The sequence below is a fragment of the Drosophila nasuta genome, chromosome 3 (assembly GCF_023558535.2).
Source record: "Drosophila nasuta strain 15112-1781.00 chromosome 3, ASM2355853v1, whole genome shotgun sequence".
Classification (NCBI taxonomy): Eukaryota; Metazoa; Arthropoda; class Insecta; order Diptera; family Drosophilidae; genus Drosophila; species Drosophila nasuta.
Window position 1 is genome coordinate 14,484,109 of NC_083457.1, and position 22,963 is coordinate 14,507,071.

At 40.6% G+C, this 22,963-nt stretch overlaps 7 protein-coding genes across 8 annotated transcripts in view; 4 read left to right on the plus strand and 3 right to left on the minus strand.

Annotated features, from left to right (window-relative positions):
* Positions 1-601: 601 nt before the first annotated feature.
* LOC132792654 (membrane-bound alkaline phosphatase) lies at positions 602-2,540 on the minus strand. The gene is made up of 4 exons (XM_060802093.1): positions 2,430-2,540; positions 2,024-2,373; positions 938-1,958; positions 602-863 (listed from the first exon to the last, which is right to left on the minus strand). Exons 1-4 carry the CDS (start codon positions 2,500-2,502, stop codon positions 685-687), a joined length of 1,623 nt encoding a protein of 540 aa, XP_060658076.1. The 5' UTR covers positions 2,503-2,540; the 3' UTR covers positions 602-684.
* Positions 2,541-5,564: 3,024 nt separating this feature from the next.
* On the plus strand, positions 5,565-6,253 carry LOC132788446 (cytochrome c oxidase subunit 6A, mitochondrial). Its single transcript, XM_060795873.1, has 2 exons — positions 5,565-5,724; positions 5,844-6,253. Exons 1-2 carry the CDS (start codon positions 5,628-5,630, stop codon positions 6,074-6,076), a joined length of 330 nt encoding a protein of 109 aa, XP_060651856.1. The 5' UTR covers positions 5,565-5,627; the 3' UTR covers positions 6,077-6,253.
* Positions 6,254-6,301: 48 nt separating this feature from the next.
* On the minus strand, positions 6,302-11,493 carry LOC132788442 (zinc finger protein 91). The gene is made up of 3 exons (XM_060795870.1): positions 11,179-11,493; positions 7,598-8,686; positions 6,302-7,233 (listed from the first exon to the last, which is right to left on the minus strand). Exons 1-3 carry the CDS (start codon positions 11,341-11,343, stop codon positions 6,388-6,390), a joined length of 2,100 nt encoding a protein of 699 aa, XP_060651853.1. The 5' UTR covers positions 11,344-11,493; the 3' UTR covers positions 6,302-6,387.
* Positions 8,859-10,787, plus strand: LOC132788443 (caspase-1). Its single transcript, XM_060795871.1, has 3 exons — positions 8,859-9,381; positions 9,610-10,166; positions 10,225-10,787. Exons 1-3 carry the CDS (start codon positions 9,206-9,208, stop codon positions 10,479-10,481), a joined length of 990 nt encoding a protein of 329 aa, XP_060651854.1. The 5' UTR covers positions 8,859-9,205; the 3' UTR covers positions 10,482-10,787.
* A 109-nt stretch (positions 11,494-11,602) lies between the features above and the next one.
* On the minus strand, positions 11,603-12,653 carry LOC132788444 (exosome complex component RRP4). Its single transcript, XM_060795872.1, has 2 exons — positions 12,153-12,653; positions 11,603-12,092 (listed from the first exon to the last, which is right to left on the minus strand). Exons 1-2 carry the CDS (start codon positions 12,597-12,599, stop codon positions 11,637-11,639), a joined length of 903 nt encoding a protein of 300 aa, XP_060651855.1. The 5' UTR covers positions 12,600-12,653; the 3' UTR covers positions 11,603-11,636.
* A 110-nt stretch (positions 12,654-12,763) lies between these two features.
* LOC132788441 (phosphatidylinositol 3-kinase catalytic subunit type 3) lies at positions 12,764-16,152 on the plus strand. Its single transcript, XM_060795869.1, has 8 exons — positions 12,764-12,875; positions 12,935-13,556; positions 13,613-13,708; positions 13,766-13,851; positions 13,908-14,791; positions 14,851-15,124; positions 15,186-15,547; positions 15,614-16,152. Exons 1-8 carry the CDS (start codon positions 12,805-12,807, stop codon positions 16,057-16,059), a joined length of 2,841 nt encoding a protein of 946 aa, XP_060651852.1. The 5' UTR covers positions 12,764-12,804; the 3' UTR covers positions 16,060-16,152.
* A 244-nt stretch (positions 16,153-16,396) lies between these two features.
* Positions 16,397-22,963, plus strand: part of LOC132788464 (serine/threonine-protein kinase pakD) — a 47,722-nt gene continuing 41,155 nt past the window's right edge. The window contains exon 1 of one of the 2 annotated variants that reach the window (XM_060795894.1): positions 16,397-16,534. In XM_060795894.1, coding sequence (XP_060651877.1) covers positions 16,520-16,534 — 15 coding nt within the window. In that variant the 5' untranslated portion in view covers positions 16,397-16,519. Of the gene's footprint in view, positions 16,535-19,363; positions 19,780-22,963 lie in introns of those variants that run through there. The other variant, XM_060795896.1, reaches the window with a different exon arrangement.

The following is a 22,963-nucleotide window of genomic DNA, read 5'->3' on the forward strand; positions in this document are numbered from 1 at the left end:
AAAGCTTTCACACTTTTTGTAAACAATTTTTAATAAATGTCAGTAAATTTGAAACTCGTGCTACTATACCAAAGCGTAACCATTTGTTAGGTTCAGAATTAGTATTTTCAAATACTATATTCACTTCTTTATACCAAATTTAGCTGTTCAAGTAGAGCATACCCTTTTCTCCCATTCATACAGGATATCAAGCACGCACGAGTTAATTCACACACTCATGACGATTTCAATACAGTCGCATACATATGTTTGATGCGTTTTAAATTGAAATCAATTTTTTTTTTTTTTTTTTTGTTTCATGAAAAATTTGCATTTTGAGTGAGAACAGGAATTCATATAGACATGCACACATAGGAACAGCAATAAATTAAACGACTAATGTCAATTTAATTATTGATTTCTCAAAAGCAAACAAAAACAATCTTAGACCCGCATATATCATTCGATTAAAAAAAAAATATTCATTTTAATGAATTATAGTAAGAAATCATTTAGCAACTTGTCAAATTGAATGCACAATCGATAAAACTCTGTCAGCGTTAACATTGAACTTAACATTTACATTAACACCCCAGCAGCAATAACAGTTACAGAGCCATAAATAATTTTTGCAGTTTGTTCTGCACTTGGCAGCAATTTATTCACACACAAATGAATAAAAGTACTTAAGAGATAGCTTGTTGTCTAGTCACACAGTGTGGGTCCATCGCCAATGCAGGCAGCGTAGGCCATCAGATGAGGAATTGTATGCTGCTGCATCATGCCAGAGAAGAGATGACTCTGTGGGCCGGTAGCAAAGATGCCCACATCGTCACCGGCGTGCACTCCTATGGCACCCTTTATGTAACTGGGATACAGGAAAGCTGAGCGAGATAAGGAGATTTGATTAGCATAGTTTAGATAAGATAAGATAGCGTGCTATCTAAATTGAACTCACATGGATCTTTAATCTTTTCGGTCAGATCCACGCGCTGTCCATTCTCATCGAGATACTGTTCCATGCCAACAGCATAGTTCAATGTCGCATACTTCACGCCATTCACATCCGTGTCGTGTTGATTAAGACCCAGAATATCAGTACCACGTCCAGGGTAGCCGGAGATGGAAAGCGGATGAGCGTGATCGGAGGTAACCACAATAAGAGTGTCTTCGGGATCCGTGATGTCAAGAGCCTTCTGCACAGCCTTGGACAGTTCGTGCACCTCATCAAGACCCAGCTGGGGCACATTGTAATGATTGCCATAATCAATGAGACCGCCCTCAATGAACAAGAAGTATCCATTTTCATTTTGGCTAGCCACTTCGATGGCTTTCTCCGTCATCTCCTCCAAAGTAGGCTTCAGATCAGCATCTGCCCTCTTGTGGAAGTCCATGACACCAGAATTGAAGAGACCAATCAGCCGCTTTAGCTTCGTTCCATTCACACTCAACAACTGATTGCGATTGTAGGCGAGAGCTCCATCGGGATGCAGAGATTGCCACTTTGACAACAGGTTGACACCATCCGAACGCTCACCCTGCTTGCCAAACTTATCCTCAATTGTGTTCGGCAAGAATTTGCCCATGCCGCCACCGAGCATGACATCAAAGTTCTTGCCGGGCTCCTGAGTAATCAACTGTGTGGCAATATCCGTGCAGTAGGCCGGATCATTCTCACCCTCGCCGTAGGTGACGATGTCAGTGTCGGACTCAAAGAATCGGTTTGTGGTGTGGGCATAAGCACCGGATGGACTGGCATGAGTCAAGGTAGTCGTTGTCACAATGCCACTCGCCTTGCCAGCTGCCTGTGCCCAGGCGGCAATTGAGCTCACATGGTTAGTGGGATCCTCACTGCCGCTGCAGTTGTTAAAGTTCACAGCTGCCGTTATGCCCAAGGCAACGATGTTGGTCTTCACACCACACAGATACGCGGTGGCTGTGCAGGCAGAGTCTGGCACTTGGGCATTGGAGCAGTAGGTCTAGAGGAGAGTGAAACGAATTCCCATTGAAATAGGAGAGCAAACACTAAAGACTGCTAACTTACCCTGCTCAGACCAGTGTGCGGGAAGCTCTCGAAGCTGAGGGAATCCTCCTCACCGGTGTTGCCCTTCAGCTGACCCTTCAAGATGCGAGCAGCTGCCACTGTAGTCAAAGACATGCCATCGCCCAGGAACAAGATCAGATTCTTGGCCTTGCGTGTGTCTGGCTGAGGGAGTTTCAATCGCTTGGCAATCTCCGCGTTGGCAATATCATACCAGAACTCTGCATTCTTCTCCTCCGGTGGCGTATACTTGTTTTTGGCCAACGAATTGGGATCAAAGCCAGCCATGCTGTCACGTGTTTGGGCGACAGTTGATCTACCCAACAGCTGGTCCTGGTTGTGTATTTCGGTTACTGTAAGAATCACAATGAATCTCTTCCATTCCAAGACCTCAGATGTCTGTACTTACTATCGAAGGCAGCTGACCAGGCGACAGCTGTCACGGTGCTGAGTATCAGCAGGATTGCATAGAGTTTCGTCATTCTTGTTAGCTTCTCTAGAACTGACGTGTGGGCAGACCACGTTCCCACGTATTTATATGAGTTACCACTCTCCACGCGTCTAATCTTAACTGCTAGATTACCTAAAATCACTAGAGTTTAGGCAGCCTCATTTTGAGTTATCATCTGCGAATAAATCTGGTTGGCTTTTTGGGTTTTGTCGTTTTACTGCCTGTAGTATAATGGGGTATCATATATTGTGTTTGAATAAGATAACATATTTTACAGTTTATATATATTATACCCCACAACATATTTGCATAATTAAGAACAAAAATAACAAAGTAATTTTTCTGTTTACAGAAATTCCCAAGCTAAAACTGAACTTCAATCTGTTTTCTATTTTTACGTCATATTATCAGATTACATGAGTAATTATACTGCAAATAGTTTTGCACGCCTTTATTTCAGTTTTTTTAGCTTTTTGCTTTGTTAAAGATACGGATATTTAAGAAAAAAATGAATGTAAAAGTAATTTAAAGTTTAAGCTGTTTTGCATATTTAAACAACAATTTGTCACTAATTTTACAAATTTGTAAAATATTTTAGTGTAGTCGTATATTCATGCGCATAAAAATAGATTTAATTATCTTAACTCTTCTAATGCAATGAGTTTAAGACTCTCGTGCAAACTTCTCTCATTTGAAGAATTAAATATAACTTCAGTAAAAAACTATTTTATAACTTAAGCTCATTGTTCGTAAATTGTTAATTGTTACTTTTATTCATATAGTGTTCATTATAATTTATGTATTTTATTATCATGTCTTTCAAACAAGCTTTGTTATATCATTTTAAGAAAAATTCTTATAATAAAATGTTTATACCCGCTACCCAATGGGTAGAAGGGTGTTATAACTTTGTGCCTACAGGAAATGTATGTATCAGACAGACGAAGGCAACTCCGACCACATAAAGTATATGTATTCTCTACAGCGTTAACAATCGAGACTATATAGCCATGTCCATCTGTCTGTCCGTATGTTCGTCTGAGACACTAGATATCAGAGACTATAAGAAATAGAGCTACAATTCTGCACAGCACTTTTAATGTTTGCAAGCATATTAAGTTCGTTCCAAATTGTTGCCTCACTCGCAAATCGACAAAAATCTAATAACATGCGTAATTTTGAAGCTAGAGTCAATAAAAACAATAATAACTTTTTACTATATATGATTCCTAAAAATTTGGTTGTGATCGGATAAAAATTGTAGAAATTAATAAAGAAATACTTTTGTATGGGGAAAAACGTCTATTGTAATGGAAGTCTTGCTTTGGTTGACCATCTGCTATATTTGTCACTCTATAGTAGATCTTTATCTCTATGGTATACTTCGATTGATATACTCAATACAGCTTTTAGTATATTTAAGTAAAGGTACTGTATTATTATTATATTATATATTATTATTATTTGGTATATTTTATGAATTATACCGCACAATTTAGTTTTTATTCAAAATAGATTACGGGTGTCTCACAGCCGAACACAGCCTTGTCTGCAGCTTTTTTACTTGTTATACTTAGTAGTTATTAGCTTTGAAATAGTGTAAAAAGGGGGCGTGGGCAAATTGCTAAGATAACTAAAACTATATAAATATGATAGCAGCCATGTCGCAAGTATTAATGGCTTTAACTTTTATGATATCCTGATTATACGTGTTCAGACCGACTTCATATATTTATCATGATTTTATATGTATACATTTTATGTTCTATAAGTTCTTTACTACATTGCTTAGATTTAATTTGCAACAATTTGCGATATCTTGTATCTAAATATCTGCTGCAAACAAGTTTATTCCTTTTTATAGTATTATGAAGATTTGCCAATTTAAATTGCAGATAAATACATAAGTCAGGTTAATAATCTAAGAATATTATAGAGTATTATTAATGCTGAGAACAAATAATAAAGTGTTTTATCTAATCACATTGAGGTTGGCCAATTTGCTACCTAGGTCAAAGCAAAGCTAACAAAGGTGCATAAGCTTATATTAAATACAACAGCACCCAATAAAGTGAAAAATATCCTTAAAAAGCCAGCCAGATTTGCATGATAAGCAGTCTTAAGACTGGATAAACTTAGTAATTTAGCTTTTAAGATTAGACATGCTGGCAACACGTTTGGTGCTTTGTTTAAGTAAGTGGGGACCATATCATAATCAGAACTAACAAAAGTGACAAAGCTATACGCAATGCATCTCGTAAGTATCCATAATCTGAGCATTTCATATACTCGGAAAATAAATAAATTCATCGAATTGATTTCTTGATGAGTATCAGGTCACTACCAGAAATAATGAAAACATTAGAAAGTGAGAAAAGCTGTCACATATAAGAAAGGCTAAGAAAGTGATCTTGCTCCTCGGTAGTTCACAAATCTCAACGAGAAAATTAAGTTGCATTGTACAGTAAATTAAAACTAAACTATATCAAATAAAATTTCTTGATTTTCAGCATTCTCGATACATCTTTGTTACGGTTCCCAGAAGAACTTCAGTTACTTAGCCTACTATAGAAACACAGTTTCATGTTTTAAGAAGTTTTCGTAATCAACCAACGTTTCTGTTAAAAATCGGCATATGTCTTCGAATTTGTTGACGTTCCACTTGAAATTTAGAAGGTATAATATTCAATTGTTTATTTATAAATTTTTTATTTAGTACTATACCGATTAAAAAAATTATAAAACTTCTGAAGTAGAGAACATTTTTGTTCACTTGCGTCGCCTAAAAGTAGGCAACGGTTTTTGAATGAATTTGTATTGTAGCAGTTAATTGTTAAATCGTTTACGAATTCTGTTATGCTTAACGTTAAATTACCTCTAAGCCCAAAAAACTCAAAAGTCATTAAGCCACAAATTACGTTTATTCAACTGAACAAATATTTGTTTTCATACAATGACTTTGTAACTGTTACTTGTGTAACCGCCAAGTACTACTTTTCTATGCACGATACAGTGTTACCAGCTCTGTGTTATATACTTTTTATACTAATAGTGGATCTTTTTTGCTATGCCGATTTTGTAGTGTTGGTTTCGGTCACACTGTAATCGACGACAATTTTTATTCAGAAGACGAGCGAAGTAATACGTAAATAAATTATGTCGTTCGTTTTGAACAATGCGATTCGTCGCCAAATTGGCGCTACTGCCGCCAGGAACATGTCCGGCACTGCCGCCGTTGCTGGTGAACACTCTGGTAACTATCGCCACAAGCTATAAAAGTCCCATTGTTAGGTTAAGGTTATGTAATTTGGTCATCGACCAGAATTTTGCAAAAGCAAACGACTTAACATTGTTCCATTTTGTCTTGTCCAGGTGGCTACAAGGTCTGGAAGCGCCTGTCCTTCTTTGTGGCCGTCCCAGCTGTGGGTCTGTGCATGTTGAACGCCTACCTGAAGCATCAGGAGGAGCACGGTCATCCCCGCCAGGAGTTTGTCAAGTACGATTATCTGCGTCGCCGTGAGAAGCGTTTCCCCTGGGGCGAGGGCAACAAGAGTCTGTTCCACAACCCCCATGTCAACCCCCTGCCCGATGGTTATGAGGATTAAGCAATGCGAAGGTGTTACACAGCTTGTTTGGGTTTAACCAATACCTAAATCACACACTCTATGTATTTACAATAATGTAAGCCGAAATCCATATGGAGAAATACACACACAATCCAACAAAAAAGAACGACGAAGCTTAACTGAATAAAAGAGTGGCGAAATAAGTATGTTAAACAATGGATAAGATGCATCATCAACATCCGGCCAAACAAAGACTAGTTCATGTGCAGTTTAGTGCAATCTTTAATTTGTTACAAAATACAATTTCTCTTTTCTAATTTCATGTAATAGTTAGTTAAAAAATTCCATCATTACTTCTTTGTCACTTTGCCAATCCTTAGCTTGTTGCCCAACTTATTAGCAGGCTCCTCAATCACCTCTGTTTTGGCAACTGCTTTGTTTGTCTTGACAGCTCGTGGCTTGCGTGTTGTGGACTTGCCTTCGGGGGAAACGGAGGCACCCACACTGCTCCTAGTGCTTCCCGATTTCCTGGCTCGCTGCGTCGAGGTCGATGCCTGCTCCGATTGATCTGCTAGCTCTTCTTGCTTCACTTTCGGTTTTGGTTCTTCACTCAATTTACGTACTTTTGCCTTGGGTGGCGATGTTGATTCATTATCAACAGACTCATTTGATGGCTCTTCGGCCAGCAATTCTTCAATTAGCTCCGACTCTTCCTTCACTTCTTTGTCGGCCACATTCTGATACGGCACCATGTCCAACACATGATCCTTATCAATGTGCTTCTTCAGTTCAGAGTACGTGATGAAAATGTAGTCACAAAATTCACACGCAAATCGATCGCTATGTCTATGCGCCATCATATGCGATTCCAATTCGTGTTCACTGCTGCATTTCGACTTGCACAACGCACACATCAACGACTCCTTAGCATGGATCGATGAGTGCTTGAGCAAACTAGCAAACGAGTTGTGCGACTCCTTGCAAATGCAGCAGGTGAACGTGGTAGTCGAGGCCAGGTCATGCATTCGCATATGACGCGACAGATGGTGCGACAACAGGAATGATTTCCTGCAGTACTTGCAGGGATACGAACGTCTTCCAGCATGCGCTCTTAGATGACTGGCCAATCTGCCAGCGGTTACAAAGCCGCGACTGCAATATTGACATGGGAACGGCAAATTTGTGCTGTGCAAAACCTGCAAGAAAAAATCATTAGTTGTGGTTACAATTATCAAATAAATACAAAGGAAACTCAATTCATGCAAACAGTAAATTAGTTAAAAGAATTTCTTTCTTTTGCTGGTTTGGACTTCCCATAAATTTGTACATTTGTATTTAGCTTCACAACTTTTCGTTGTTAGCGGTCATTGTGTACCGACTTAAAGAAATGCCAAATCAACTCTTTCAACCATAACTTTGGCGAAACACCCTTTATTGATCTTAGTGCTTGAAAGAGTTGATTTGACATTTCATACTTTACAAATTTAATAGACCCTTATTCCCAAAGTTAGAGGTCTAAGAAAATTTTGCATTAATCGAGTTAGTAAAACATTTACGCACCTCATGACGCTCCAGCGATTGCTTGAAACTAAATGATTTTTGGCAGAAGTCACACTGGAAGGGACGATACTTTGTGTGCTTCAGTGTATGTTTCTCCATCTCTTCGCGCGAAATGAAGGGCAGCTCGCAGTAGACGCAAATGTACTTGGGCACATCGGTGTGTGTGCGTTCATGGCGATTGAGCAGCGCACGCCGATTGAAGGTGGAATTACAGATGGCGCACTTATAAGGGCGTTCGCCGGTGTGCAGAAAGCTGTGTTTCTTTAAATCATATTTGGAAAAGAAGCTCTTATCGCAGTCGGGGCACTTGAAACTGCGTTCGCGTTTATGATTTGCTATGTGAATGTCAAGTAGCTGCTGCAGTGGGAACGAGCGATGACAATGCGTGCAGGGAAACACATTGGTAGCCACACGCTCGGCATTCTTCGTGGGATCAGCAGCAGCATCGAGCTCATTGGGATCGAGCACAGCAGTAACCAATGCCACATTACCATCGTCATAATGCTTTATCTGCGGCGGTGCTATGCGTGGTTCCACAGGCTCCTCGGTAATCTTGTTGAGCAGTCGCATCGGCGATTTACCTGGCGAACATGTTGCCGTTTTGTCCATATCCAATTGACCTTCAATATCAGCGATCAAATTGTGCACATCGTCCATGGAAAGTTCCTGGCTATTCTCCACCTTCACCTGATACGATCGCTTGATTGCGGCGCGTGGTGGAACAGCTGGTTCAGCTGAGCTGGCGGCAGCTACGTTGAGTAGCTTGGGCGGTCCAGCTGCGGCGCGCTGAGCAATGCCGCGAAGCGTGGCAGTTTTCAATATCTGTACATTTTCAATGGTAACGTTGTTTGCTTTATTGCCCATCGTATTGAGCAGTTTTTTCGGTTGCATTTCAGTTGGCGCTTCACGCTTGGCGCCCACCATCGGAGCTCGAGGTTTATCCAGCGCCTTTGGCCACGTCCCCGTAAGTGGATATTGGCGCAAGAGTGTTTCGGCTTTCTTACACATCTGTTTGAAGCGATAACTGTGCTCAAAGAGCAAACGACAATCCAAACAAATGTAACCGGGCATGCCATCGCCTTTGTTAACCTGAAATTCAAATTCAAAAAAATACGTTAACATGATAATGCTCATATTCCCGTTGTGCATATGTGGCAACTCTGCGCCTGCGCAATGGCAGCACAAAAAAGAGTTTACATATCTGCAGTGTGGCAACGCTGTCCGCGCATTCATTTGGCGGCAAGCGCTGCACAACTACAGATGCAATCGCACAGTTTGTTTTTGTGAGCGAGCGAATGGAGCACGCTTTTTCTACTCCGCTCCCGTTAATTAATTGATTAAACACGACTAACCATAAAAGGACATTTTGGAACTATTTGCGTGCAAATGTAATATGTTTGTTGCTTACGTGTCAACTTTTTAAAACAAACAGCTGTTCGTGTGGACTAATTAGTTTAGTTAAAAACTAAAGAAAAAGAATAAAAAGTGATTGGTACCTGTGGAAAGGGCGCAACAATTGCAGGCGAACAAAAGGCAGGCAGGCAGCCAGGCAGTAACAAGGAGAAACGAAAACAAGAGAGTGTGAGAGCGAGAGCGAAAGAGAGCAAAATGACGGACGAATGCATTACAAGAACATTCAGTGTTCTGAGAGCAAGCAACAGCAACAACATCATCAATGCTGATAGCATTGATGCACAGGGCGAAGCGAGCTCTAATTCAGCCGGAGTTGTTGGTGGTGCAGCCTCTGCTGCTAACTCTGCTAACGCCGCCGCCGTCGTCGTAAAGTAAGTGCATTGAAAACTTCATCTTTTTTTTTTTGTATTTTTCTCGTCTCCCTTTTATGCATACTTTCTGTATTTGCGTTGGAACATTTTCGAAGGCAATAAAACTGCGCAGATTGTGCTTATCTTTCTATACCTACATATGAATATATGTTTGCTCAAGCAGAGCAATTCTGGATATCGGAAACAATTGTTATTTATTGATTATACCAATCTTTATACAATCTCTAGCACGGTGAATAAGTATGTAGCTCGTATGCCGGTAGATCGCTATGCCCGCGAGTACAATATGAATCACAAGAATCGTGGTTTGGCCCTCATATTCAATCATGAATATTTTGATATACCTTCGCTAAAAGCACGGGCCGGCACCAATGTAGATGCCGAGGAGTTGCGCAAAGCGTTGAAGCGTTTGGACTTTGATGTGTCAGTGCACAAGGATTGCAAATTGCGCGACATACTCAAGCACATTGAGAAGGCGGCTGGACAGGATCACAGCGATAACGATTGCATTGCTATTGCGATCTTATCGCATGGCGAGCACGGCTATATCTATGCCAAGGACGTGCAGTATAAACTGGATAACATTTGGCATTACTTCACTTCGCACATTTGTCCTACGCTTGCCGGCAAGCCGAAATTATTCTTCATTCAAGCGTGCCAGGGCGATCGTCTCGATTCGGGCATAATGCTAGAGAAGAGCGTCACGGAAACGGATGGCGAATCCTCGATGAGCTACAAAATTCCGATACACGCTGACTTTCTATTCTCATACTCTACGATTCCAGGTAAATTGTAATATTAACTATCTATTTACTAGACTAATTCGTTGATTGCTTCTTCAAGGTTACTATTCCTGGAGAAACACTACAAATGGCTCGTGGTATATTCAGTCGCTCATCCAGGAGCTGAATGCGAATGGCAAAAAGTACAACATACTCACACTGCTCACATTCGTTAGTCAACGTGTTGCCGTCGACTTTGAATCGAACGTGCCATCGACACCGATGATGGATCGTCAAAAGCAAATTCCGTGTGTGACCTCGATGTTGACTCGCATATTGCGCTTTACGGACAAACCCTCAAGCAGCAAGGCGGGCTAACCATATAAGGGATTTATAACTATTCCTCTAACCTAATCACCCACCATCACACCACCTCGACCTCAATGCCTGGATTCCATTTGACTTTAAGTTTAATTGTTAATATCACAACGTTTTGGGTAGAAACAAACAAAAAATCCCAAATTCATCTTCCATTATGATTTTTCACATATACATTAAGCGCAATTATCATGCATTTGCATAAATTAGAATTAACATATTTACACACATTTATATATATTTGATAAACACATATATGCTTAAACAAACAAATACAAATGAAGTGCAGACTGAAGCAAAACGAAAGCGTTTCAAATTGTGCGCTCAGCGCGATTTCGCGCCATCTGGCAACATTTCGCCAGCTGAGAGTGTGTTTGCATGTGTGTGAATTTCTTTCTTTTTGTTGTGTACAGTTGTCGCCATATTGTTGAAACAATTGTTTTGTGTGGCTCAGCACAATTATTTGGCCATGCGTATATTTTTGTTCAATACGTCAATATACATCCAATAAGGATTATTTTGGAAATGGGGCCGCGGTGGGGCAAGTTTTGCAGTGCGCACTAAATGAAGTTAGCGAAGACGCCAACGCACCTAGATATTTAGTTAGACATCAACCAACACAGCCGAAGTGATGCCGAGTATCGTAGCCAAGTTCTTACTGGGACTTAGGCCAATTTAGAACCATGTCTTGACTTACCTCAATGGATGTAATAGCCATTATCTGCAGCGGCAAGGAGGCTGTGGCTTTAATTCGTTTGTGCTCTACAAAAATGGAACCAAGCATGTCTTCTTGTGACAAGCAGAAGCGGCAGATTTGTTTTTCGCGTAATTCCGCCTCGCGCACACTATCAATGTCAGCCATTGTGTTAATTTAAACCGCTTCACTGGCAATGTCGCGAACACAATAATGCGAAACAAAGTAATTAATAATTAAAATGCTTTTGTTCAGTTTTGCAAATAGAGAGACGGACACACAACACACAGCTTCATCAATACACGAACCACAAACGGCGTTGCCACGTTTCAGGCGACGCGAGAAAGTTGAGCGCAAGGCGTTACCACCGAAACTGCAGAAAAAATGTACTAAAAAACGCGCGACTTTTAAAATAGACAAATTATTAAAATAAGATACGAGTACTTTATTAATTGTATTAATCAGTCCATAAGATCAATATCTCGCAGGCGAGCTTGCGTCTGTTGACCAATATCGAACATAATATGTTGCTGCAGCAGCTCTCGCGGTTCATATTTAAGCGACTCCTCATAGGCATATTGTATACTCGTGTCGTACAGCATCAGTTTGCATTTGGCCAGTGCTAGGATGCAGTTGCGCAGCCGGGCGATGACTTCACGTTCGCTGCGCGGCACCACTTCATTTAAGTTCTGAGCGAAGCCTCCCTCGCCGCCTTCCTGCTCTTCGCTTTTGGTGGGCGCTATCCAAATGTAGCCATTGTTGCCTAATATTACTGAAGCACCGCATGCCAACTTGTGGAAATGCATCTTGCGTCGCTTGACCAGTGCCGGGAACACTTTGACCAGAATACCCTGGGACAGCTTGCCATATTTCAAACTGCGCGTGTAGAGCGACAATGTGCCCTCCTCAAAGATGTTCTGGCAAAAGTATATTAATCAACAGGTGTTTATCAAATCAAATCAAAACCATAAACATACCTGCACTTCGGCCGATATCAAGTCACCTTCATCCAGATAGCGTCGCATCATCTGCTCATCTTCCGCTGAGCGTCGTCGCAGCTCTCCGCCTGGCAGATTCACTGACGACAGCAGCAGCGTTGAATCCAGTCGTGAATTAGTGTCCACGCGCCAACGTTTCTGTCCTACGTCCAGCACGCGGGCCACGACGACGTCGCCAATCTCACCCACATAGCGACTCTTTAGAGGCCTTACCGAAATCAATTTATTCACTTTTTCAATGACACCGGCCACCGATGCGACAATGTTCTCATCCTCCACGAATGTACCGTGTCCACGCATAAAGCCCGACTCTGGCATTAGCACTTCGCCGGGCGTAAATATGCGAGGCAGCTTCTCCTGGTTGCCGGCCAAATCATTCCAGTTGACGCGATCCAGCGCCAAGTCAATCATTGCATTTGTTGACATTGTTTTCCCACTGATGTTGCTGTCTCTGTCAGTTGATGCAAAACACGCGTAGGTGCAATGTGACCGCAGGTTAAATTAACATAATAACCATCATCGATAGGTCTATCGATATTTCACTGTCGATATTCACACAGCTGTTGAATGGTGAAAAAATTCGTCACTAATCAGCTGATTCGTGTATTGTAAATATTTTTCAATAGATACAATGGATCAACCTGACGATCATTTTCGCTATATACACAGTTCCTCATTGCACGAACGTGTACAAATTAAAGTGTAAGTACAACAGACTAATCTATAGACTACAATTAATGTCAGCAATTCAAATATTACAGTGGCACGCTTGAGGGCAAGAAACGTCAACCAGACTATGAAAAACTGCTCGATGATCCCATATTGCGGTTTTCGGGTCTCTACTCGGAGGAGTATCCCTCGTTCCAGGTGCGACTACAGGTATACAACGACGGACGGCCATATTGCCTCCCCGTGAACAGTGCCTACAAGGCATTTGGTAAGCGTTGGAGCTGGAACGAATGGGTAACATTGCCTCTGCTATTCTCCGACTTGCCACGCAGTGCTATGCTGGTGCTGACCATACTTGACTGCTCGGGTGCCGGTCAAACGACAGTCATAGGCGGCACAGCAATCTCCATGTTCGGCAAGGATGGCATGTTCCGTCAGGGCATGTATGATCTACGTGTCTGGCTGGGGGTTGAGGGCGATGGCAGTTTTCCGAGCAAGACTCCTGGCAAGGGCAAGGAATCGTCGAAATCGCAGATGCAACGACTGGGCAAGTTGGCCAAGAAGCATCGCAATGGTCAGGTGCAAAAGGTTGATTGGTTGGATCGTTTGACATTCCGCGAAATCGAGGTGATAAACGAACGCGAGAAACGTATGTCTGATTACATGTTTCTCATGATTGAGTTTCCTACCATCATGGTGGACGATATGTTCAGTGTAAGTAGAGTGATGTGACACCAGGAACTATATTAATCAGTTACTATGCTTTGTAGTATTCCGTTGTATACTTTGAGCCAGAGGTGGACAACAAATACAAATTGCCAGCAAAGCCCAAATTGGTTTTGGTGCCCGACTCGGAGATTCAAATGGTAAGCAGAGATTTAATGAGTGATTTCCATTTAATTTTAAACGCTTTTCCACTGCAGGACAATCTGGTGGAGCGTAAACACCATCGCCTGGCACGTTCGGAGCGTTCTGGCATTTCGGATCGTGATGCCAAACCCACAGCTTTGTAAGTCGAAGTTAAAGATTTTGTTGTTGGACCAATTTAAATATTTGTTCTTTCAGGATACGCGATCAGTTGCATAACATTGTGTATCGCTGTCCGCCAACCTATTCGCTGAACAGCGATGAGCAAGATCTGGTGTGGAAGTTCCGTTTCTATCTGTCATCGCATAAAAAGGCACTCACCAAGTTTCTCAAGTGCATCAATTGGAATCTAAACGATGAGGTAACCCAAGCACTCTGGATGCTGGCCAACTGGGCGCCCATGGATGTGGAGGATGCGCTTGAGCTGCTCAGTCCAAGCTTCACACACGCCGAGGTGCGCAAATATGCCATCAGTCGTTTGGCCCAAGCACCCGACGAGGATCTCCTACTCTATCTGCTGCAATTGGTGCAGGCGCTGAAATACGAGGACTTCCGCAACATTGTTCAATTGAACAAGCGCATCATACCCGAGCAGGAGCGCGATGTGGTCTGTTCGCTCGATGACAACGATTCGCTGCTGGGTGAGAGCACCATCTCGGATCTGAGCGGCACCAGCAGTGCACTGCATGCCAGTGTGATACCCGCTAATCAACGTGCTGCCAGCGCCATAGCTGCCATCAAGGGCGACCACAAACCCACCATGGCCAGCAGTGTCAGTGCCCCAGCGATTAGATCGAGCACGCCAGGATTGCGTTCAGATCGCTTGGACATGGCGGATGCCAGTGCTGGCTCCTTGGCCTCGCAGTCGCAATCGCAGACACCAATGCTGGGCCAAGGAGTCGCGAACAATTTGTGCACGTTCCTCATACAGCGAGCCTGCAAGAATGCGACGTTGGCCAACTATTTGTATTGGTATCTGTCCATTGAGGTGGAGGATGGGGAGACGGTGCGCAAACAGGATCAGCCGGCACATGACATGTACAAAATGGTGCTCAACATCTTCCTCAAGGTGCTGGAGAATGGTGAGTTGATAAGAGTTGCTATAATGAAGTGTATAATTTACTCAATTCTTATTTTTCAGGTAACTTTCATTTGCGTGGCATTTTCTATAATCTGCGCAAACAGCAGCGTTTTATCGATGAGCTGGTGAAGCTGGTTAAAATGGTGGCCAAGGAGCCGGGCAATCGCAACAAGAAGACCGAAAAATTTCAAAAGCTGCTCTCTGAACAAGATTCGTTCAAGGTGAATTTTACCAACTTTGAACCGATTCCATTCCCCCTCGATCCCGAGGTCTACATCACCAAGATTGTGCCCTCTCGCACATCGCTCTTCAAGAGCGCTCTCATGCCAGCCAAGTAAGGAGTTTAATACCTTTAAATATCTGTATTTAATTAACTCTTCACTCTCCCATTACAGACTCACATTTGTCACTTCGATTGCTCAGCACGAATATGTGGCCATTTTCAAGCATGGCGATGATTTGCGTCAGGATCAGCTCATTCTGCAAATGATTACGCTGATGGACAAGTTGCTGCGTCGCGAGAATCTTGATCTCAAGTTGACGCCATACAAAGTGTTGGCCACCAGTTCGAAGCATGGATTTCTGCAGTACATCGATTCCTGCACTGTGGCCGAGGTCTTGGCTCGCGAAGGCAGCATTTTGAACTTCTTTAGACGCCACAATCCTTGCGAGGGCGGTCCTTATGGCATCTCCTCTGAGGTAATGGACACCTACATTAAAAGCTGTGCCGGTTACTGCGTTATTACCTATTTGCTGGGTAAGTTAGCTGTTCATGATAAAGTAAGATGAAACTAGAATGGTAATATTTATGCTTTTTTAACAGGTGTGGGAGATCGACACTTGGATAATCTGCTGCTGACCAGCAATGGCAAACTGTTCCACATTGATTTCGGCTTCATATTGGGTCGCGATCCCAAACCCATGCCACCGCCTATGAAACTGAGCAAGGAAATGGTCGAGGCAATGGGCGGAGTTAGTTCCGATCATCATCACGAGTTCCGCAAGCAATGCTATACGGCGTATTTGCATTTGCGTCGTCATGCCAATGTCATGCTCAATTTGTTCTCCTTGATGGTGGACGCCACAGTGCCCGATATTGCTCTGGAGCCGGACAAGGCGGTGAAGAAGGTGGAGGAGAATCTGCAGCTGGGCCTTACCGATGAGGAGGCCGTGCAGCATTTGCAAAGCCTGCTGGACATTTCCATTACTGCTGTGATGCCAGCGCTAGTCGAGCAGATTCATCGTTTCACACAATACTGGCGAAAGTAGATCCATAATTATCACACCCCTTAATTTAATATGTTTTAAAGTCGTATCTATGTTTTATGTGCAGTCTGCGCCTACATTGTAATGTATTATATAAATATATATTATATTATCTTAATTGCAATTTGAAGCATTTTTTAATATTTCTTATAACTGCGGCAGTTTTTTAGAATTTGAATTTGTTTTTCAGTTGACTGTTGGTCACACTGATATAAACTTTAAAATTGTCCGATTTCGATAGCAAATTCGCCAATCAGCTGTTTGTCAAACGACCCTGTCTTATTGCGCGCTCAAATTTACAGCTGTTTTGAAACCATTGCGGGTCGCGTTGTTATTGTATTTATTTCTAGTGCTTCTGAGTTTTTGGTGTGTGCAAGAACATTTTGGATTTTAACGACATAATTTCTGCAGTGTTTGGCGCACGAGAAAGTTCAATTACAGCAACGACAACACATTAAGACTAATGGCGAGCAGTGCGGTAAGTGTGGATTGGACGCTTGTTTTGTGCCCAATGCATTTTCCTAGAAAATTTCTGTCTGCAAACTTTTGTGATTTCATAGTTCAATTTCTATGCGTGGTGTGGTTACTTCGTTCGTTCGTACGTATTGCCAACTTTTTGTATCATGTGCGTGTGTGTAATTGTGGCTGTGTGTACTATACGTATGCCATTGCCTCTGCTTAGTTAGTGGCAGGTACTCAAATCAAAAGTTTTTGCTAAAAGTTAGCCGGGGCTACTAAAGTTTGAACGCAACCCGCCGCAGCCCGTAACGCAGCTGCAGATACCACAAATTTTGCTCTGTGCTTCGCCCCCACAATCACATCAGAGCAGAGTCCAACAACTCCTGCCGAACTAAGTTAGACATTGCAAGTTTTGTCCCCTCTCTTTACTACACACAACTCGTCGCACGCTCTCTCGCTCGTGTCTGTTTGACTGCCTCCCTGCTTATCCCACTCTCTTAAAGCCGAAGAGAGCGCCAAGTGCAAATGCATTGGAGCAGCATGAGTCACAGATACAACGTAATGCTTTAGTGTGCATTTTGTTATTGTTGCGCTTGGTATGCAAGCATAACGCACACGTTTTGCCCCCCTCCTTGGTGACCAAGTGTTTGGCAGCCGGCTGTGCCTGCAGGCTACCTCACTCACTCTCACTCTCGCTCTTGCTCTTGCACTCCTTCTACACAGCAGCACGTGTTCATTTTCGTGCAAAAATTCGTAATCTGCGTACATGTGAATTTTTGGCTTTATGCGAGTGTGTGTTGTGTCTGGAAAAGCGCATACATATGAGTGATATTTACGTACGTGTGTATGTACATTACATATGTATGTTGTTTGATGACAGCAATTTATGACTACGTGCAATTTGTATAAGAGAAATTCTCACTATTTTGTTATGTCGTCAATTGATAAGACTATTTGCAGCGAGTCATAGGCTGAGATCATACCCATTTTATAATTAAAAGTTTTTTTAAGCGTATAAAAGATCGTTGCTGCTGCAGCAATTAATAGGCATCCTCTTGTGCCGTCAGCAAACGGCAACTCCCACGTTTATCGGCAATCGATTATGGGCAACTAATAAGCGGCGATAACAAGCGATGAAGCAATCGACTTTAAATTTATATGGAAACCGATTGCACTTACTTATTTGTTCATACTGTAATTCAAAACTGAACTTATGACTTCCTATTTACTGAATTATGTTTGTATGTATGTAAATAATATGAGCTTGGTGCTACTCGCGAAATGAGTCGTTTCAAAATATGACGTTGTAAGCCAAACTTCCAAACGAAGGTTCGTTCCCATAGACGACAGCAACGACGACGACAGCAAATCCAAAGTAAACGCTATGCAAATACACATGTATTAGTGTAGATCAAAGAGACGGGGGGTAATCAGTTTACGCTGACGTCGTTTGCTGCGCTGCTTCTTGCATGCCCATTCTCGGAGTCATGCACACACTCATGAGCGCACATAGTCACACTCATAGTCAATACTCGTGTTCAAATGCAGCGCAACAAGCGCAGAACTCTACTTACATATGTATGTTTGTTTGTATGTATGTATTTATGTCAGTAGAATGCTTTGCTGCTGTTGTTGTATTTCATTAAACGATACTAACACGGGTGCTACTATTTCAGTTGCTTACTAAATAGTTAGTGCCAGATCGGGCTGACTAAGCGAACGATCCAACGAACAACGACTGTCGCGCCATATTAACCATATACACACACACACACACTTGCACTTCGTTTTGCATGTTTGTCCCAATGTCCAATGCGAGCCCCCAAACCGCTAGACGCTCCATTTGCCTGCGAAACACCCTGTGCTGCAATTCGGAAAACAGGGTGTGATGAACACGCATGCTATGTACTTTATGCTCGGCAAAACTTACTGCGCTTTGCACTAAAATTACCGTTGCAGGGTAGCGCAACGTTGAGCTTTTGCTTAATTAGAGCGTTGTTATTTGTTAGTATGCTTCACGGATCCTCTGCAGTATGAGTGAGATGCGCATGTGTTGGTGTATTAGTGTGTATTTGTTTGTGTGTGTGTGTGGCGCTGGCGTCCACAACGTGATAAAAAACTTTAAACATTGAATTGTGATACTTCGTCACTTGGTTGTAAATTGAAATAAGACCCACATGCCGCCTTCGCCTTAGCGTCTTCTCTGCCCTGTCTTCCTCTGTCCCCTTCGTCCCCATTGCCCGCTGCATTGCAGCAACAGTTAAGCGCGAAATGAGAACTAAATAAAGCACAAAACAAACGAAAGCAGCGCGACAAAACAACACAACACAAATTACAAAAAGAAAAAACACACAAAATTCTATTGCAATTGTCAGCAAATTTTCATCAAATGCAAAAAACAAAACAAAAATACCAAAAAAAAAGAGAAAAATAAAAAACAAATATAAAATAAAAAGAGCACTGCTGTCGCTTTTGTTTATGCACTTTGCTTAGCCAAGTTTTCGGTTGCTTTTTGATTTGCGATATGCAAGTGAATATTTATTATTTATGCATGCATGCAAGTGTGTGTAACTGTTGTGTGTCTGTGTGTGAATTGCCGCTCATTGCCCGATGATTCCGATTCCGGGACTGTGGCTCTCTTTCTCTTTCTTGCTCCCTTTCGCTCTGTTTAGCACTCGGAATCAGAATCTCTAGTTCGGTCTCGGCCTCCGTCTACGTCTACGTCCACGTCTCTCCGTCACCGTCTCCGTCTTCGTCTCTGTCTCCGTCACCGTCTTCGTCTCTGTCTCGCTAATGGGCTCGGAGTCGGGGCCAAGTTGCCGCAGAGTCAGTGCAGTTTCGGCCGCCTCTGGTTAGGTTGTCCTAGCGCGCAATTTTCATTTAATCGCCTCAACTAAATACTTAGTCATTCTCACACACACACACAATCGCTTACTTTTTCTCACTCTTCGCACGTGTTTGCACTTTTATTTATTTGTTTTTATTGCTCTATTTTCCAAGCGGTCGCGTTGTTGTTGTCGTTGTGCTTGTTGCGGTTTTGTTCTGTTCTGTTGTGTTCATGTTCCGTTCTTATCTGTGACGCGTCTTGGTTTGGCTCTTGGCCATTTGGACTTACAAGTGTATGTGTGTAAGTGTGTGAGTGTGTGTGTGCAACTATTAGTGGCATCAACAAATACATAAAGGTTAACACTTTTCGCAAATATCCCCGGCAAATTGCTAATTTGTTAAGCAGAAAAGTTATTCACTTCACATTTTGTTTACATGGTGAGTTCTCGATAAGCAAAGTATACAAAGTATAGTATTAATATTATATTGATATATAAGGTACAGGAAACGAACAAAAAAACTACAGGCGATAATGTTGTTATGAACTTTTGTTATCAGGAAATCATAATTATTTTGAATTGACTTTAAATAATAACTTGAAACTGCCTTTAAAAGTAAGCTTCGTTTTTTTTTTTGAGAACTTTGAGGATATTCAATTATATTTGCCAAAATTTATATCATTTATTATTTTTTATTAAAATGTTTAAAGTATAATTCCTTTAAAAATTAAATTTATGAAATAAGCAACTTACTGCAGTGGAATCTTTTTTATTTTCTTTTTTTTTCAAATATTTTTACATGTTATGGGAAATGTATTTTTCTTTTACAATCTTTTCTTATTCTCTGTCCTTCACTCTTATAAGTATGCTACGTTTTTAGAGGAATATTAGTCCTGAAAAAAAATATTTCGTAGAATATTTTGTGTAAAATAACTTGAAGTTCAAACATTGTAAAATAAAATCAAACAATTTGATTTTGTACTTAAGAAATGAAAGAGATTAGTTTATTATTGTATTATATTATATTATTATATAACTTTATTATAACTACAACCCAAATAAATTTATAGACAATAACGTGAAGTTCAAACATTGGATTATAGAATCAAACAATTTGATCATTTGTCATTAATAAATAAAAGAGATTAGCTTATTATTGTACTATATTATATTATTAAATGTATATTTTTTATTATAACTACAACCCAAATAAAATGATAGTGTTAAAGAAATAGAGTTTTAAAATTCATCACGACATCAGGTTATACTTAGAAATGTGTCTTAACATTTTTGTCTTAGCTAATTGCAAAATTTTAGTTATCCGTCAAATCAGAACCTCGGCAATGGCTTTATAATGGCAATAATACCGTTAAGTTAGCGTCAAGTTTTATGGGTCTTGAGTCACACACACGTTACACACGTTGTTATTGTTGTTGTTGTGCTCGTATTTGTCTCATTATCTGATAAACCAAACGCTGTCACACGGAGCTCTCTCGTCCGAAGGGGTTTGTTGACCCTTTGCGCTGCGAATGGCGTTGATAAAGATTTTTGCAAGACGCGTTCGAAGCGCGGCAAACAACTTACGCGAAGATCATGTCAATATAACCAGATTTTATGGCCGCAAACTACACAAGCGAACTAGCTATAGCTATATATATATATACATATCTATGCTAGGAAAGGGGTTACCTCATAAGTAAAACGCACACGTAGCCAAATAAAAATGGTAGCAGAACTTAAACTATGCCGAATAATTCGTATGTTAAGCCCGAATGTTATGTTGTGGTCTCTTTTGGCCTCTTGAGTCAAGTCTTGTGTTCTCGACTATTTGGCAGTATTTTGCTGAACTTCAAGGCCAACGTAACCATCGGGTTAATTAACCCGCCATTGTTAATCCTCTAGCCAGCATATCAGCTAATATCCAACACTATACAACTGGTTCGCTATTGTCACAATCGTTTTTTGCCCATAATGAATTCAATTATTGTCACTTGACTGCGTTAAGTATGCGCAACGTTGTCGCCGCTCCGCTATGTGGCTCTTGCTCTTGCTCTGGCTGTTGCTGTGGCTATGCTTCTCACACATGCATGTGTGTGTGTGTGTGTTTGTGCGTGTCGAGTACCTACTAAAAAGTCCAAATTACCCAGCTGAACTTTCGTGCAAGAAAAATGTACAGCACAAATGGCTTATTAATTGACACGCTCGGAAGGTAATTTGTCGCTTTCTTAGCAATAAAATTAAACTGGATTTCCAAAAAACAATATGATAAGAATTTGTTACAAAGTACAAAAAACATATCTATTATGTTGTTCTTGACAAAGAAATATATAATATAGAATATTAAAAATAAAAAGCTAAAGATGATGGGAGCTTAGAGTTCTAGTTACGAATGCTGAATCCTTCTATTCTATATATTTCCCCAGGAAATTCAATATATGAAACTGTTTTGAAGGAACCGTAACTAGAACTCTAAGCAAGATATGGGAGTTTGGAGTTCTAATTACAGATCCTTCGAAACAGTTTCATTTCTTATATTTCATGTTAAATTCTTCTTATTTTGAATATTCTATATTACATATATCTGTGTAAAATAAAAAAAAATAAAAGAGATGTTTCTCTCGATAATATTATTTTATTATTTTTTATTTACCGAAATATCATGTTTAATTATATAAGAAAACAAACAATAATGAAGGAATACCTAGGAATACCATATTATTAATTGAACCATTCATATACATTACAAATCAAAAAACTGTAATCAAATTGTTCATAAACTGAGTAATAATTCTTCTTAAAATAACAAATTTATAAGGAAATTAAATCCATAAAGTCAATTAGCAATATAAATGTTAATTAAAATTGAATTTGTCGTTTCTATAGAGTAATTAGTACTTTTTAATGTTTTTAATCTAAAATAAAAAATTAAAAAATACCATGGATTTTACTGAAAATCTATAATTTATGCAGCTTCTTTTTGTTTATAGAAACAAACTTTCACAACATTCAATCCTTATCATCTTCTGAGAATGTTTTCCTATAGTAAATGATTTTCCTTGAAAAAATCAGCCTTTCAACTCTCGAAGTCAATTAGGATTTAACTTCCGATTTATATATGTCTTAGCTTAATTAAAATGCCAACAAATTCGGCTGGGTTGTTATTGTCATCGTGGGTCTTTGGTATCTGCGAGATACATTTGTTGTTTGGCTCTACGTGCTTGGGTAAAGGCAAATGTTATGTGCGTCACTTGAAATAAAAATTGTAGCTCTCCCCAAAACTTGTTTTTGTGATACATATACGTATATATATAAATATATATTGGCTGTGTATAATTTCGGAGCAGTCACAGGCTTTGAGTTTCGCCTAATATACGATTTATATAGAGTCAATATAAAAATATATTTGTATGTAAGTTTGTGTGTTTGCTTTGCGCCTCCGCACTTAGCTACGTGATTATATAGCCATTAAATAAAAATAAATAAACATTAAATAGAAAGACGTTATCGTCGTCTTTACACACACACACACATACATTCAACCCATTCACATTTAATCCACATTTATCGTGGAAGTTTTCAGTTTATATTCGTACCAGCAATTTCAATTCGAATTCTCAATTCTA